This window comes from Odocoileus virginianus, chromosome 4, assembly GCF_023699985.2.
Source record: "Odocoileus virginianus isolate 20LAN1187 ecotype Illinois chromosome 4, Ovbor_1.2, whole genome shotgun sequence".
NCBI classification, from domain to species: Eukaryota; Metazoa; Chordata; class Mammalia; order Artiodactyla; family Cervidae; genus Odocoileus; species Odocoileus virginianus.
In genome coordinates, this window is record NC_069677.1 from 72,142,148 (window position 1) to 72,157,937 (window position 15,790).

General features: G+C 47.3%; 1 protein-coding gene across 1 annotated transcript in view; it reads right to left on the reverse strand.

Moving 5' to 3' along the window:
- Window positions 1-2,912: 2,912 nt before the first annotated feature.
- The window catches only part of EPHB1 (EPH receptor B1), a 454,706-nt gene continuing 441,828 nt past the window's right edge, over window positions 2,913-15,790 (reverse strand). The window contains exons 14-16 of the mRNA XM_070466704.1: window positions 9,606-9,799; window positions 7,623-7,778; window positions 2,913-4,303 (exon numbers count right to left, since the gene is read on the reverse strand). Of these exons, the coding sequence (XP_070322805.1) occupies window positions 4,195-4,303; window positions 7,623-7,778; window positions 9,606-9,799 (459 nt within the window). The 3' untranslated portion in view covers window positions 2,913-4,194. The remainder of the gene's footprint in view (window positions 4,304-7,622; window positions 7,779-9,605; window positions 9,800-15,790) is intronic.

Sequence of the window (15,790 nt, forward strand, 5' to 3'; positions counted from 1 at the left end):
CAGACAGTAAAGAATCTGCCTGCAATGCAGGAGACCTGGGTTTGATCCTTGAGTCAGGGAGATCCCAGAGGAGAACGGCATGGCAACCCACTCCAGTATTCTTGCCTGGAGAATTCCATGGACAGGGGAGCCCGGAAGGCTACAGTCCATGGGGTTACAAAGAGACAGACACAACTGAGCAACAACAACTACTACTACTAGGGGTCCTTGGTGTGAGCCCAGTGAACCGGTTCTACAATTAACTTGGTGGGGGGTGGGTACAGGGAAGTAGAAGGAGGTGTGTGATCTCAGGAGTATGTGTACCTGTTCAACACCTAAGAACTTCAGTGATTTTTCAGATGGTGCAATAAGTACGTGTCTGTAATTTATCTATTCTATCCTTCATTCCTATCTTTGAGTATTGGAGAGGGGCAAGCAGAAAACGCAGGGAGGTGAGTCATAATCTTCAAGGCTTTCCCACAAATCACTTCCATTCCAATAACTCCTGATCTAGGAACATGGATTAAGCATCTCCCACCTGCCTCCCATGTCACCCCCACCCCTGTGACTCTTCATGGTTCAGGTGGCTCCCCTGGGATCTACACCCTGGGCTGAGCAGGACAGCTACAGATTTCACTTCTTTAAGCTGGTTCTTAGGGCCACAGGCCACTGACTAGTGTGCAAAGTGTGTTTTTAAGGAAGGGCCTGAATTAGAATTAATCCTCCTCCATAGGGTGATGAGGCAGCCTAACTGAAATTCATAAGACTGGGGTCTTACTGTCACTAGTCTTCTCCCCAGGGACTCTTTCGACAGTGTGAGTAGAGTCACCTACTGCCAGTGGGCACAGATGCCTCGTGCAGGAGACCAGCCTCTCCCATCCCTCATGCCCAAGAGCGAGAGGCTTCATTCCCCTCTTTCTGAGTAACTCAAGAACCTCGATGTCTATCAACCCCCGAGTCAAGGGCTTTACATCCACTGTCACTAATTGTTAGGAAGTCAAGTTATTGCAGTGGTTCTCCTAGTGTGATCCCCAAACCAATGGCATCAGCACAACCTGGCAACTTATGAGAAGTGCACATTCTAGGGTTCCCCTCCTGAGATCTGCTGAATTAGAAAACTTGGAGGTGGGGCCCAGAGATGTGTGTTTTATTGACTACACCCTCCAGGTGATGCTGGTGCAGGCTCAGGTGTAAGGCCTGCTGGGATGGCAGGTGAGAGTGCGGAGTCAGAGCTGAGCCACAGCCTGCCTCCACCATTCTGTGATCTAGGTAAGGTCTCTGTCCTTCAGTTTCCTCACCTGAAATGGGGGACAGTAAGGCATCTGCTAAAGGTTAATACAGGTAAAGCACTTAGGAACATGCCTGGCAGGGAAAGCCTGCCTCACAGTGTTAGCTAGGCTTCCTCCAAGGCATTAATAGTTATCACCAGCTGACTATCACTTGAGGAGACTGAGGTCAGAGAGGTTAGTGACCTGCCCCATGCTCAGAGGGAGGGCACAGGGTCTCACTCACCAGAGACACTCTGCATCATTGTAGACAGTTGTGTTCAGGCTTGGCCACGCCCCTCCTACTGGGAACTAGGCAGGGGGTGCCTGAGCCTTGACTCTGTTTTCCCCTTGGGTATGTTGGATTCTTTCTCTCTTTAGTGGGTTTTTTAGACACACCTAACCAAATGGCTTGCTGTGACCCTCACCTTTATCATGCTTTGTTCACAGCCAGGAGGTGGAGGTGGACTGGCTTTGGTGGAGTCACAATGAGGATGTTGGGTTCAGAAGGCTGCTTGAGAAATGTGGTGACAAATTAGAATTCATTCCTGTGGAAAACTGAGAATAGATTAGCCAAATTGCCTAGGCTCATGAGACATGGCGTGGATTGAGGTCTTTGAGGATAATTCACAAATTATGCATGGAATTAGTGAGCTATTAATGAGGGAGGTTCTCTCCTCTACCTGCTGTATGGCTGGATGGGGCCCTTTGCAGCCATATGCGAGTCTGCTGAGACAGTTTGGATCGTCTTCTCCCAGTAGCCCATGAAGCAAAGGATGGAGCTTTCAGATAGGATCCCCCTGCATCAGAGCCATATCCCCAGGCCCATGAACCTCTCTAAAGGGACTTGAAGGTAAGTGTCTCTGCAGGTAAAGTTCCCTAAGAATAGGTAAGAAGGCTAATCTCACCTTAAATATGTTTGAAATTACCTAAGTGGGAAACCTAGCTTTTTTCACTGCCTCACTGCAATACCGCCCACCCCTCACCAACTGCATGTTCACAGACCCCACAAGGAAGCGCCTGGATTAGCCTTCAGTGGCTTTCACAAAATTCACTTGGATGTGAAATTCTCCAATGCAGTGTGTAAACTGAGCTGAGGGCAGAGTCTGTGTTGCTGGTGCTGGTTTATGTTAATTTGCCAGTGACTTTTCGTGTTGTATATTGGAGGCTTTGGAGATTCCTGTTTATTTGGCTCTTCTTCACACCAGTGACGCTAGCTTCCCTGGTGGCTCAGAGGTTAAAGCATCTGCCTGCGTCTGCCTGCAATATGGAGACCTGGGTTCGATCCCTTGGTCGGGAAGATCCCCTGCAGAAGGAAACGGCAACCCACTCCAGTATTCTTGCCTGGAGAATCCCATGGACAGAGGAGCCTGGTGGGCTACAGTCCACGGGGTCGCAAAGAGTTGGACACGACTGAGCAAATGTCTGTGTGTCTATGTGTGTCACACCAGTGAGAGTGGTTCTCACACATTCTGCTTCTTGGGTGTCGTGGGGTCTGGGATGTGCCCCCCACCCCTTATTAGGGGAAGAAAGGCAGTTATTAAGGATTCTCCCATACCATAGGGAGGGACCCACTGGCGTCTGGGAATACACACTCTGACACCATTCTATGTAAACCTAGACATGCTTCTGCTCATTTTAATTAGACAGATAAAATTAGCAAGGAGATTAAGGTAAAAGGAGAAATTAAAAATATTTAAATGTTAGGTGGAATTTACAAAAGTGAATTGAACAATGAGGTACAGGAAGGAATGCAGAGAAACACAGACACATCTGAAACGTTCCTCGGATGCCACACAGCTCAAGCCAGTCCCCAGACAAGGGGAAGAAGAACTCTCTTCCTCACCGTCTTGAATTAGGTTCGGGGGATGTGGAAGAACATTCTCCAGAAACACCTTCCTTCTCCTTCTCTTCAGATGTCACCAAGAATAACGAATCAGTCAGTATCATTCTCGAATGGCCCACACTGCATCCAATTCAAACCACTCACCTGTTTCCTGTCTGAATTTGCAAGCCCTCCGCAGATTTTTCCCCTTTTCATTTTATTTTTCTCCCTACTCTCTCTCCCCACTGAGCCAACAGGCTAACGGGGCCAATCAGAAAACCAGACCGACAACATGCTCCAGCCCCTGTGGATTTTCCAGGGGCAAAGACTTCCCAGTTCTTTCTTGTTTGCATCTGTTACGAACAAGCAGTTACTTGATAACACAGACATACATAGGCGTGCCTTTGCACACGGAAACAGGTTTTTTTTTTTTTTTTTCCAATTTGTGGTTTCTTTTTCCTTTTTGCAGAAAATGCAAACAAAAGAAAAACAAGGTTTTCAATTGAAGGTACATCTCTTCTTCAATATGAAGACATTAATTGAATTGGTTGGATCCCCCATGCAGTGGTCAGCAAGGTCCTCTGGCAACTGACAGACATCTGGAGTCTCAGGAGCTGGGGTTTGTTTGAAGAAACTTCCCTACACGAGTCATGAGCAAAGGGAGATGGGTGTGCGGGGAGGGAGAGGGCTCATGGGGAGGAGGACGAAAGGAGAAAAGAAAAGAACGTCATTGGTGAGGAAGAAAATGGGAAATTACTTCTGTTTCTTCCCTCGACCTCCTTCCCTTTCTTCTTGTTGGTGGATGACTCCAGCCCACCCAGGGTGCGAGCTGAGTTCACTCTTGGGGTCTTTGATGCTTACTGTTTTGTCTTCACTTCCACTGAACATCACCTTTATGTATTTTTATCCTTACATATTTGGTTCCCCACGGCACCTTAAACGTGCATCAGTCACTGAGAAATGAAGGTTGCCTATTAGGAATAGGTCCAGTTTATTCTTCATTATGAGAACACATTTCTCATGTGAGAAGCCAGTCTCTCCAGAACATTCCACAGTGGTCAACCTCTGGTTCCCCTTGAGCCTAGTCCTTTTCCTTCCTCTCCTCCCCACAGAAAACAAGAGTTGTCATGCCATTGCCGTTGGTGACTGACTCATCTGGACCCTCATAGACAGAATGCTGTTCAGGATCTTCTTCTGATGACCTGCCAAGGTGACCCCTATTCTCAGGAGGTCTCTAGGAGGGAAAAAGCCACAAAGAAGGGACATTAGTGCTTTCCACCGGTCAAAATTCATCACAGAAGGCAAGCTTCTAATAATAGTGAGGTAGGCAAGAAAATGTGTTTAGAATCCAATGTGCTTATCCGAGGCTGGCAAACATCTAACTTAATATTCCCTTTCTCAATCTCAATTTCTCCATGCAGTAGCCCCTGCTTCCAATGCCCCCTTCAGCTTAGAAGACCCTGAAAGCACTGTGCATTCTTCTTCACCTGCAGGTTCTGGAGCAGCCCTTTCATTGTGTCCATGACCCTAGGCGGACTAGAACTTTTCTCTGCTATTTTCTGTTTAACACTCCAAGCACAGGCTGTATGGGGCTTCGGTTATTCTGTGAGGTTTCTGCCTAAATTAGTGATTGCCCATTGTGATTGAAAAGATGTAGGGCTTGCCTGGTTTTCTGATGTTTTCCCCTGAGTTTCCATTTTCTGCTTCTGTTAGAATTTTAATGTCATGAATTTTTAAGAAGGGTGATCTCAAAATAACTTTCAAATATCTGCCCAAGCAGGAATCCAAGGAAGAAGTTTAGGATAGGGATTTGGACTGGATTCATCTTTGAGCTGTGAGTCTTAATATGAACAAGTTTGTGGCTTATATTTGACTTTGGGGAGACCATGCATCTTCCTTTAGCTAATAATATTACATTATTTGAGTGCTTCCCACGTGCCATATACTAATTCATTTATACCCATGGAAGCATTTCATAAAAACTGCCAAACCACTCAGAGTCGATGATAATAATTTACCAGCGATCATTTCTCACTTGTGTCCTGCGGGTAGACAGTAGACAAGTGCCTTATATATACTATTCCACTTACCTCTCACCACAAACCAATGAGGTGGGTACTATTATTATTTGCACATTTATAGATAAGGCAAGCAGGGCTCAAAGAAGTTAAGTAACATGTTCAAGATCACACAGCAGGTAAGCAGTGGTGGAGCTGGGATTCAAACTCAGGATGGCCTGGCTCTCAGTTACCCTACACAGCTGTTCTCAGAATTCTTCTAGCATCCTGACTGTATTCCCTGAAGACCCCCCTGCCCCAGCAGACCAGATGGCTCTGAACACTGTACCTGAGACTCATGAGGAGCCCCCTGTACTGGCTTCCCGTCCACACCTGGGCCCTCCCGACCCCTCCTTTCAGCTGGTGGTCAGCTTCCCTTGGGTTGTAGCTGGCCTAGATTGTCAAATTGTCCATGTCTTTTCAGCAAATACTTTTGAGAGGTATGCTTGAATTTTGAATTCACAAATTGTCCTGCAATCTACTTTATTTAGTTACACATGTTCTCTTCCCGCCTTTTATCACTCAAGAAGCAAAGGAAATTGTTCCAATAGTGTGTGGACATTCTAAACTTTGAACTAAATCCTTTTATTTTCAGTTTCACTTTCCTTTTATTCTTCCCCTAGCTCTTTATCATCTGTTCCCAGACTGAAGGAATGACTCCACTTGATTCCTTAGGCTCGTGGAGGATCAGGGGATGCAGGTCCTCATACGCATCCCGTGACAGTGGGAGATCAGATACAGTCCTGTGTTCATGGACACTCACTCCACCCCTAAACTTGGGCATCCTTTTTAGCTCTGTAAGATGGGGAAGCTGGTTTTCCACTGGGAAGGGCTTATTTTTTATTTTTGGTGTCTGATGATAATTCATGATGGCAAGGGCTTTTTAAGGCATCACCGGGAATTGAACTCAAATGTGAAAAAATGAATTCTGGTGTTTAGTGGATCCAAGGCTAGAGGGACATCCAAGCCATTTCCCAGGAGAAAGTGGAGGTTTCATCATTTCTGGAGGGAATAAACCTGACAGACATGAAGCTGGACTCTAGGAAAATTGATTGCAGACTAGGAGTCTGGGACAGAAGGCTGAGGGTCAATAAGCTGTCCCCCTGACACCCAACTGCTAGAGTTGGAAGACCCCCACCTCTCCCCAGGGACTCAGTAACTGGCCTGCCCCAGGATGGAATCCCAGCCCAGAGCACTGTGTCTGAAACAGCACAGGTGATCAATAAGTGTTAGTCCATTACCTGGCAGACTGACCAGGGGAAATATGTGACACAGGACACCAACCTCAGCTGCAGTAGGGCAGCTGGTCAGCTCCCTGCTGGTGTCTGTGTGTATGCATGTGTGTTCAGAATTTGACTCTTGCCCACTGTAATTCAGATGCAGATTAGAGCCAACGCACATTAGAATTATCTTTTAACATCCGGATGCCCAGGTGTCACCATGTACCAAATCAATCAGAAGATCTGGGTGTAGGAATCAGGCATCAGTAGTTAAAAGGCTCTCAGATGACTCAGTCTAAGTGCAGCTAAGTACAGCCCCGTGTGTCCCCGGGTGGATAGGCAGGAGCATACGGAGCTGGCAGTCAGGAAAGCAGGCTTCAGTTCCCTCTTTCTCACTTCTGACAGCCCAGTCTCCAGGCACTAACACCATCGTCTTTCTGAATCTCTGAATGGAAGGGGTGGAACTAGATACAGATTTCCCAAACTGTAGGGCCACAAAACCCTGCCTTCTGAAATACAGTTCCACAGTTATTTAATAATTTTCCATGGGCTTCTTTATCTCAGGATTTTTCATGGCCTTTACAGTGCTAATATGTGGAGTGAATCTCCAGGAGAGTGATAAAGTACTCAGTATTTCCTAAATTTATTTGACCATGGGACCTTTTTTCCAAGGAGAACCTATTAACATTTCCCAGAACGGGTGCTGCTCAGAACATTCTTGGGGAAATGATGGACTGCATGGGTCTTTAAGATCCTTTCTGGCTCTCATCTTATTTGAATAATTTTAGTTTTTGTATTCCTTCACACTCCTGTGGGGGCTGCAGTTGGAAAATAATTTGTGGGGGCTGGAAACGTCGGCTTATTTACAAGCGCTATCTGAGGATGAAGACAGGCTCTGGGCGCATGGGCAATTGCTGCTGAATCAGTGCTCTGCCTCTTCCTGCTCTGATGTTTAAAGTGCTGGCTGGCTGTGTTCTTTCCATCTGGATGCTCTCTTTGATGGGCTGAGTTTAAAAACTTAAACGGAGGAAGGGCTCTTGGTGATTAGGCAAATGACATATGGCAGTGGCTTGGAGGAACTCTCATTTGGGACCTGGAATAAATCTCAGCCTCCCCACCTCACCCTTCCATCTTTCCCAGGCTCTTCCCTGCCAGGCCTGGTTCTATCCCGAGGTGGGGCTCTGAGGATGAGGCCAGGCCCACACCACGAGGGATAGCAGCGAGGGAGCCTTGACTGCCACCCTCAGGCAGGACAGAGGCGATGCCCACCACTTACTCTGATGTCATCTGGGTGACCAGCTGGAGGGACGTGAAGCCGGCAGTGAGGAAGCTGTCTCTGTACTGGACCATCTTGATGGCACTGAGCCAGTCATCCACGGTGGTGAAGGCCGTGAAGTCTGGGATGGAGCGGTCGAGGAGGGGCTGGGAAGGCCTGGGAGACAGAGGTGAGCAGTGACCCTACAGCTGTAGGGGGGCGTGGGCAGACCCACACTCTGAGTGGATGGTGAACTTCATGGAGGTTCAGCGCCCCTGGTGGGACGAGGATTAGTGGAAGAGACCAGGGCTGACCCTTCCTTCTCTACACAGTTCTGAGCTGGCACAGCTCCTCAAGGCCAGGTGGCCCATCCCCCTGTCCGTGGGCTCTGTCCCAGGCCAGTCAGCCCAGACTGGCAGACTGACACAGCATGGAGTCTGAGGGGAAGAGAAGGATCACAATTCCTTTGTAAACTGAAATCTAAGAGCTTCACCAACCAAAGATACGGTTCTTTTACAAATATATGAAGTTCACTGCAACCTCCCCAATATTGGCAACATTCTTTTCTCCTGGTTCCGTCCTCCCCTGATTGAAAGAAATGGAATAGAACAGCCCACCACTGACCTTCTCTTGCATCCTCTCAGAGCAGACTCCCAGGTACCACATCCAGAAATCAGGGTGCCATGTTCACATCGCCCTCACCTTCAGCATCCATGCCCAACCTCTCACCAAGTCATAAAGATTTGACTTTCAAAACCTCTCAAACTCATTTGCTTCTTTCTACACAATTAGCCTGATTCAAGATGCTATCTCTACCATGGTTACTGCCATGTCTTCCTATCGAGTCTGTCTTCATGCTCCCCTCAACATCAAGTCCACACTAGCCTGTACTCTTTAAAAAAGGTAGATGTGATCATGACAGGAACCCCCATCCCACCCCTGATTCATGTCAAACTTGACCCACTTCAGTGGGTAATCATTGCTATAAAAACTCAGAGGCCTTAGCAGGGCCTAAAGGCTCTGAGCATCTGGCCCTTGCCTATCTTGCCAGCCTCAGTCCCCGCGTCGTCGCCTCACAAACAGCACTCCCAACACACTGGCCCTGTCCTTCACATGCTTGGGCCTCTGCACAGGCTGGAACCCTAATCCTCTACTCCCACCTTGCTTTCACTCAGCTAATGCATCCTCGCCCTTCAGCTCTCAACTGAAAAAGAGGCATCAGGGTCGCCTCCCTCATGCAAGACCAAGGTGTATGCTCTCCAAGTATCACACACTTCCCTGCCACATTGGCCAGTGAAGCGTCAACTGGAGTATCTTTGGGCAACCATCTGATTAATGTGTACTGCTCATAAATGATTCTGAGCTTCATGGGGGCAGGTCTATCTTGTTCATTCCATACGGCCAGCAAGGTCATAGCAGTTAGCACATAAGCGCCCAATACACTCTGGTCCAAAGGATGAATTAAAAAACAAGTTAACTCTGCAAATGTAGACGAGTGATGTACAGCTGACAGTTGCTGACAGTAGCTGACAGTTCTGTGCATTTGCTCGTAACAAACCCAATTGCTTAAATTTCTCTGTCCCATAGCCGTCAGGTTGGCCAAGGTTCCAAGTCGGCAGCTCCCCCTGCCTCATACACTGAAAGGTGTCTTCTGGAAACCGAATTGCCCAGAAGTGGGGTCTCATATCAGTCAGATAAGATAAGCCTAATTATTACAGAGCCTGTGCCCAGTTCATCTGAGGCCAATGGATATAGAGAGCCAGACAGGTATTTGATCATCTGTTTACAGCCCATGCTGGGGACAGGGGGTATTTCAGAAAGGTAGAGGGGAAAAAGGAAGGGAAGAGTTTTGGAACTTCTTCTATCTGTGGATAAGCTCAGCCATCTCTCCTTGCTTGCAGCTGATTGAAGGCTAGCAGCCTTGCTCAGGGCTCTGCCCAACTATGAGACCCCACCCTCACCCCCACCCCCACCCCAGGCCCCACCCTGCTCTACTGGACTCACACGGCGGTGATGGTAGCCACAGTCTTGAGACTTGCCGGGTTCCGGATCATCTTGTCCAGGGTGTTGACAATTTCTGCGAAGCGCGGCCGGCTGTTACGGTCCTTCTGCCAACAGTCCAGCATGAGCTGGTGCAGAGCAGCTGGGCAGTCCATGGGAGGGGGCAGCCGGTAGTCCTGCTCAATGGCGTTGATGACCTGCAGTGACACACGAGGACAGGTATGACTGCTGACGCGTCACTAGCCAGTCATTCACAAATTAGCCTCTGAGGGTGGAGCCTCCTTGCCCCAGGTGTCCTCATCCTGTGCCCCTATGCCTCCCACTATAATAGATTTTATGGGCACTTGGCTTCTGCCCCTAGACTACGAGTTCCCGGAAAGCAGGGCCTGCATCTTATTGTGTCTTTGTGTCCCCAGCTACTGGGACAGGGCCTGACACATACTAGATGGCTATGAAATGTTTGCTAAAGGACGGTTGGAGATTCTCCTTTGAGAGGATACCAGGCCCAGTCTTGCCTTCCTGGCAGCTGGTGGCACCAGGACAGATGAAACAATGCATGTGGAAATGCAGTGAACCCACTATTTGCAAAGCATGGTGGGCCTCATCCTTCTAGTGCTATGGAAAGAGAGAGGGAGAGCGGGGATCACAATGTGATGGAGAACCTACTTCATGCCAGGGACCCTCTAGATGCTTTCTAGACATTATCTGCCTTAATCTTCATAAGGCAGCAATAGGAATTCGATAGAAGATAATTTAAACAAACTGGTTCAGTACAATGACAATGATAGAAATAACAAGGGGATCCAACGTGAATATCTTCAATCAGATTCTGTTAATTTTCACAGATTCCAGGGGATAATTTTGTAAAGGTTTTAGGATCTGTAAGCACCCTTTACTTCTCAGTTTCCAATTCATTTAAATTAAGTACGCCTGCTCTTTGGTTTTGGAAATAGTAAAAATAATTATAAGCGACCCAGTGCTAAACATACAAATTTATTATGGCACACTCATAGCACAATGGAAGGAAAGGAATACAGTGCAGGCCTTAAGATGCTGCAAAAATGTACCTATTGAAATGGAAATATACTCCCATTATAATATTAGGCAAAAGAGCAGGCTGCCTAAGTACTTAAGATCATACCTGTGGTATGATCTCACTTTTGTAGAAAAACAAGAACCAAAACAAAACAAAGACTAATAATTACACACATACATGGAAAAGTCCTTGGAAGGATCTATACCTGGAGCTAAGGGTGGATGCCTCTGGGTGGGTAGAAATATGAATGCCCTTTGTGTTTGTCTTTTTGTTTCTTTATATGTTTATACCCTATAATAATTAAACATTGATTTTACATTAACATAAACAGTTAAAGACCTTTAACAACATAGGAAATAATTTGGAGCTCAGGAATTTTCAGGTATTTTTGCTTCTACTTTAAAAAATGTCAGATTCATCTCAACTGATTATTCTTTTATTTTTCTTTACTTTATAAATTGGTCAGAAAGTGAATATTCTTGATTAGTTTATACTGTTACAAATTCTGTGCATGGTATTCAGGGCATGAGGGGGAATGAGATAATATAATAACCTGAAGTCATTAGAGATAATCAAGGTGTATTATTACTTCTATTCAATGTGGCAAAAAAACCCCACAATGTTTCAGAAAAACAAGCACACAAACCATACCAATATGATCACTTTACAAAAAACCAGCAATTGTGGACATGTACTTTTGAATAATACCTTATACCACCAACAAATGTTTATCTCGGCCAGACTGTTGTCAATGAGATTACCTTTTACCTTCTCAGGAGTCCATTTTTAGCCCTATTTTCCCCATGAGGAAATGAACATGCAATCAGGGAAGTCATTTACCTGAGGGCATGAAGCTAGGGAGGGACAGGGCTGGGAATAGAGATATCTGAGTTTAAGTTCTGAACACCTTGAAGCCCACTCTTTCAGACTCCGTGGGATTGCCACAGTGATCTCAGCCTGGAGAACAGTCCTTGGAGCTGTTTGATGTCTTCATGGTAGGAAATGGGGATATGCAGCTAAACCAAGTAACCCAAGAGGGTGAGTAACAGGGCATCCTTTCTAGCTCCTTCCAGGCAGCCAGGTGGAGGGGCTCAGTCACAGAGTTCCCACTCAGCATGGGGACAAGTGGGAATACCCGCTGAATGGCTCCATAAGCTCTGGATTGCCTAATTTACAAGCTGGTGGGGCTGGTAGGAGGAGTTTGTGTCCAGATTCAACTTCTTTGAGGGGGTTGGGCCCCCCAAAGTCTTCCAATGCAAGGCAGCTCATGTTCCCCTAAACTGCTGGCCTCATTGCTCAAATTTATCTCATGGCCAGATTCCCATACACCAATGCTCCCCCCAACAAGATTCCTCTTCTGTCTGCCCAAAGGAAGAAGGGGCACTGGAGGCAAAGCCCTTCTGTGGGCACAGCTCAGAGGTGCGACCAGCTGACCTAAGCACTCCTGGCACAGCATCGAGAGACTGGCATGCTCTGACTCTTCTGTCTGGGAGCTTTAGACCGGATGCCATGTAGCCACTTTGCCCTTGTCTCCTCTACACACCACCTCTTTAGAATCTTCGGAAGACTGTTCTGGTGTTTGATTTTGTATTTCCTCTGTTTGATGTGCTGACTTTCTTTTTAAGGGGACATCAAAGAGTCACGGATTCCTCCTCCCTGCAGGTCTGAAGCCCCACGCACGAAGTTAGTAATGGTGTGGCATTGCCACTGAGCACACAGACCTTGGAGATCTGGGTTAAAATACTAACTCCATTTCTTATTAGCTCCAGAAACACGGGAGAGTCACTTGACTTCCTGAAACTGCACAGATACAAAGAGGCGGTGTGCGTTGAGTGCCAAACATGAGAGTCATGGAAAGGATCCCACCATCACATGGAGGCCATCACTGTGGCCATGGCGATTACAGTGGAGGTCTTCTCTGCAGAAAGTGTTGCTGCTCTGCTACCAGCCATCTGGAGGTTTAGGAAGATGGTGTTTGGAAAGCATGTAGTGGGGACTTGTTAAATGGGGCCTCTCTCCCAGTGTCTCACCTTCTGTGATAGAGGAGAGAGGAAGCCCCTCCCCTGCGTTTGCTTACAAAATTGGACTTTATTCCATCTGCTATTTCTCCTGGACAATTTTGCTGTTATTGCTCGAGTAGATACTTTGGGAGCAGTGATGCTTCTTACACATACAAAAAAAATTAATAAATAAAAGCTTTACTCTCTGCTCCAAAGGAAAAATACCAAATCATTAGTTGGCATATGGGTAACATTAATCTATGATTTTCCCAGGTGGTAAAGAATCCACCTGCCAATGCAGGAGACCTGGGTTTGATTCCTGGGTCAGGAAGATCCCCTGGAGAATGAAATGGCAACTCACTCCAGTATTCTTGTCTGGGAAATCGCAAGGACAGAGGAGCCTGGTGGGCTACAGTCCATGGGGTTTCAAAAGAGTCTGACATGACTGAGCTACTAAACAAAAACATTCATCTACTTATGTCCTTCATTGAAGCACTATACATTTGAAGATTTTTACTCTTTTTAAGGACTGGTGTTTTCTAAATTATCTCAGTACATATAATTTATATTCAAATTAAAACATCATTATTTCAAAAAAGTACTTGTGGTCCTCTAATGGGGCTTTGGGATCACTCCTTGTCACACCTCCCTCACTGGCAGGAGAATTGGGACTTATAGTCCCAACACCAGTGACTGCATCTGACTGCATCTGACTTGTGAACAAAGATGTGACCCAAACCTGAGGTCAGAGGGCATCCTGCCGAGCAGACTTGAAAATCAGAGTAAGTCCTGGGCCCCATGGGCTTCCCTGATGGTTCAGACTGTTAAAAATCCACCTGCAATGTGGGAGACCTGAGTTCTATCCTTGGGTTGGGAAGATCCCCTGGAGAAGGGGACAGCTACCCACTCCCATATTCTTGCCTGGAGAATTCCATGGATAGAGGAGCCTGGCAGGCTATAGTCCTTGGCATTGCAAAGAGTCAAACAGGACTGAGTGACTTTCACTTCACTTCTGCCTGGGCCCCTCTCCTTGATCCATGACAGGATGAGATAAATGGATGTTGAAAGACTGGCGATTGAAATGAGATCAGATGGTATTTCCAGAGAGAAGCTGATGGTGAGTGCGGCAGTGAGAACATCTCGGGAGCTGTCACAGAGCAGGCCTGTCTCACTTTGAATGGCCTACAGCAACAGGTGCGGTGGGCTGCCTTTGCTCACCTGTACCCTGGGATGGCAGGTGTGGGGCTGGGTGGGGACGAGGGGCAGGTAGTCTGGACCAGAGGCCCAGGGCTGGTGCTCCTCTGTGAAAGGAGCAGGACCCCTCCCCTTGCCCTCGTGTCCCCAGCGGGGCTCCCAACTACCCCTAGACATGCACTTTTCATTAGTGAGTTGGGCGGTGGGCGGGCTTCCTCGACCTTCCATGTGGAGAGTGAAGTGGAGGAGCTCAGAGCAGCGGAGGATCCAGGGCAGAGGGGGTTAAGTTGAGCTCTGATGTTTCAATAAAACCGCAGCTCCTCTCCACAGACACTGCCACTCTCATTATCTCTGTCAATCAGATCCAAGCAGTAGAACTTCCAAGTTCTCTCTCTGGCTGACAAACTCTCTGTACATGTTCAAAGAACTTCCTGGGCTCTGGAAGCCCAATTACCAGCACTCCGACTTGCCTCTGCAATTCTCTTTCTTAAAGCCTTTCAATTGTCATCTGTAAAATCCTTTACTGCCACCACCTCAGTGGTTTCTGATGAGTCGGGCTGCAGCTGGGAGCCCCTCCTGGTCTCTGCCAGGCCGGGTCGGGAGATGCCTTCTGAATGGGCAAAAGTCACTCTCTGCCTTCCACAGAGAGTAGACTGGTACTTGGGACAATGGTGAAAGGCTATATTTTAGGGGAAAAAAACAAAAAACGAAAGGAGAATAAAACTGCTCCTTTGCAGATGTTCCAATTCCCTTTGAGGCCCAGCTCAAGCATTAAATATCTGGAAACCTTCTTTACCTACCCCCAAATGCTCCCATAGCCCTATGTATATGGTACTGGGCTGTAAACCCCCAAAGAATAGAGCCAGTGAGCACAATGCTTAGTCACAGTTAGCAAACTCTGAGTGTCTGTTGAGTGAATGATTTGGGATTTCTGAAAGTCTAATATCAGAAACTCCATTTGTTTTCAGCAGAGGTGGATACATTTGCTGAGAACATCCTGAATGTCAAATCTTGCCTGTCAGAGAGTTTCCTAATCCATTCCACATGTGCTGAATTGTTCTTAATCGGATTACAGTCTCTGGGAAGGGCAAAATGGGTCTGCTTTTTCAGGCTAACATTTATTACTCATCTAGCTGACAGTGTGGACGGAACCAGGGTGCAGCTGATTTCATGAAAGCAGCCTTGGCATCAACTCCGACATTTACTGATTCGACACGCTACAGGAGCAGAGGCAAAGCATGGAGAATCAGAGATAATAGAGGATCTAGACACCACCCATGGTCGGCAGTAGAACCTGGCTGAGGAGACAGCTGTTTTGCCTGCTCTGGGCTGAAGCCACTCCACCCTCCGGAGCAGGGGGCATTACCACTAAGCACCCAGATCCTCTTCTGTCTCATTAGAAAGTGTTTTCTGGGTGCCCAGGTCACCACCTTTCTCAACCTTCTGAGCAACAGCCATGGCTGGAAACCTCTGACTGGACAGAGGACTGGTTGGGGGCCAACTTCTCCAGTTTATCAGTGCCTCGGGAGCCCATACCCATGATGGAAGTGCTTCTGGGGTGGCTGTTTTCCCCATCTGGACTGGGCCAGCCCTGTCTCTTTTTCCTTGGAAGTTGGGGAAGATAATAACTGCTCCCCAGTGATGGGAAGAGCAAGTGAGAACAGAGGTAGTACAGATATCGCAGACTGCGATCCCCTTAGCCCCAAAGGAACTGTTTATATTTAGAACACAAGAAGGAGTGGTCCCAGGGATGGGGTGGGGGTAATCAAGGTAGGATTTTGATTGTGACCTTATCGAAGCAAATCATCCACAAAAGGTTATCCACTTTTTGGTAATTATGGAGCAAAGGGTCCCATCTGGAACACCCCTAAAATGCCTCTGCTAAAAGTATCTCAGATGATGCTTCTCTTTCCTGTCTCCCTATCCCTTGCAGGTCAGGGAGGGGTGCTGCTGACCAC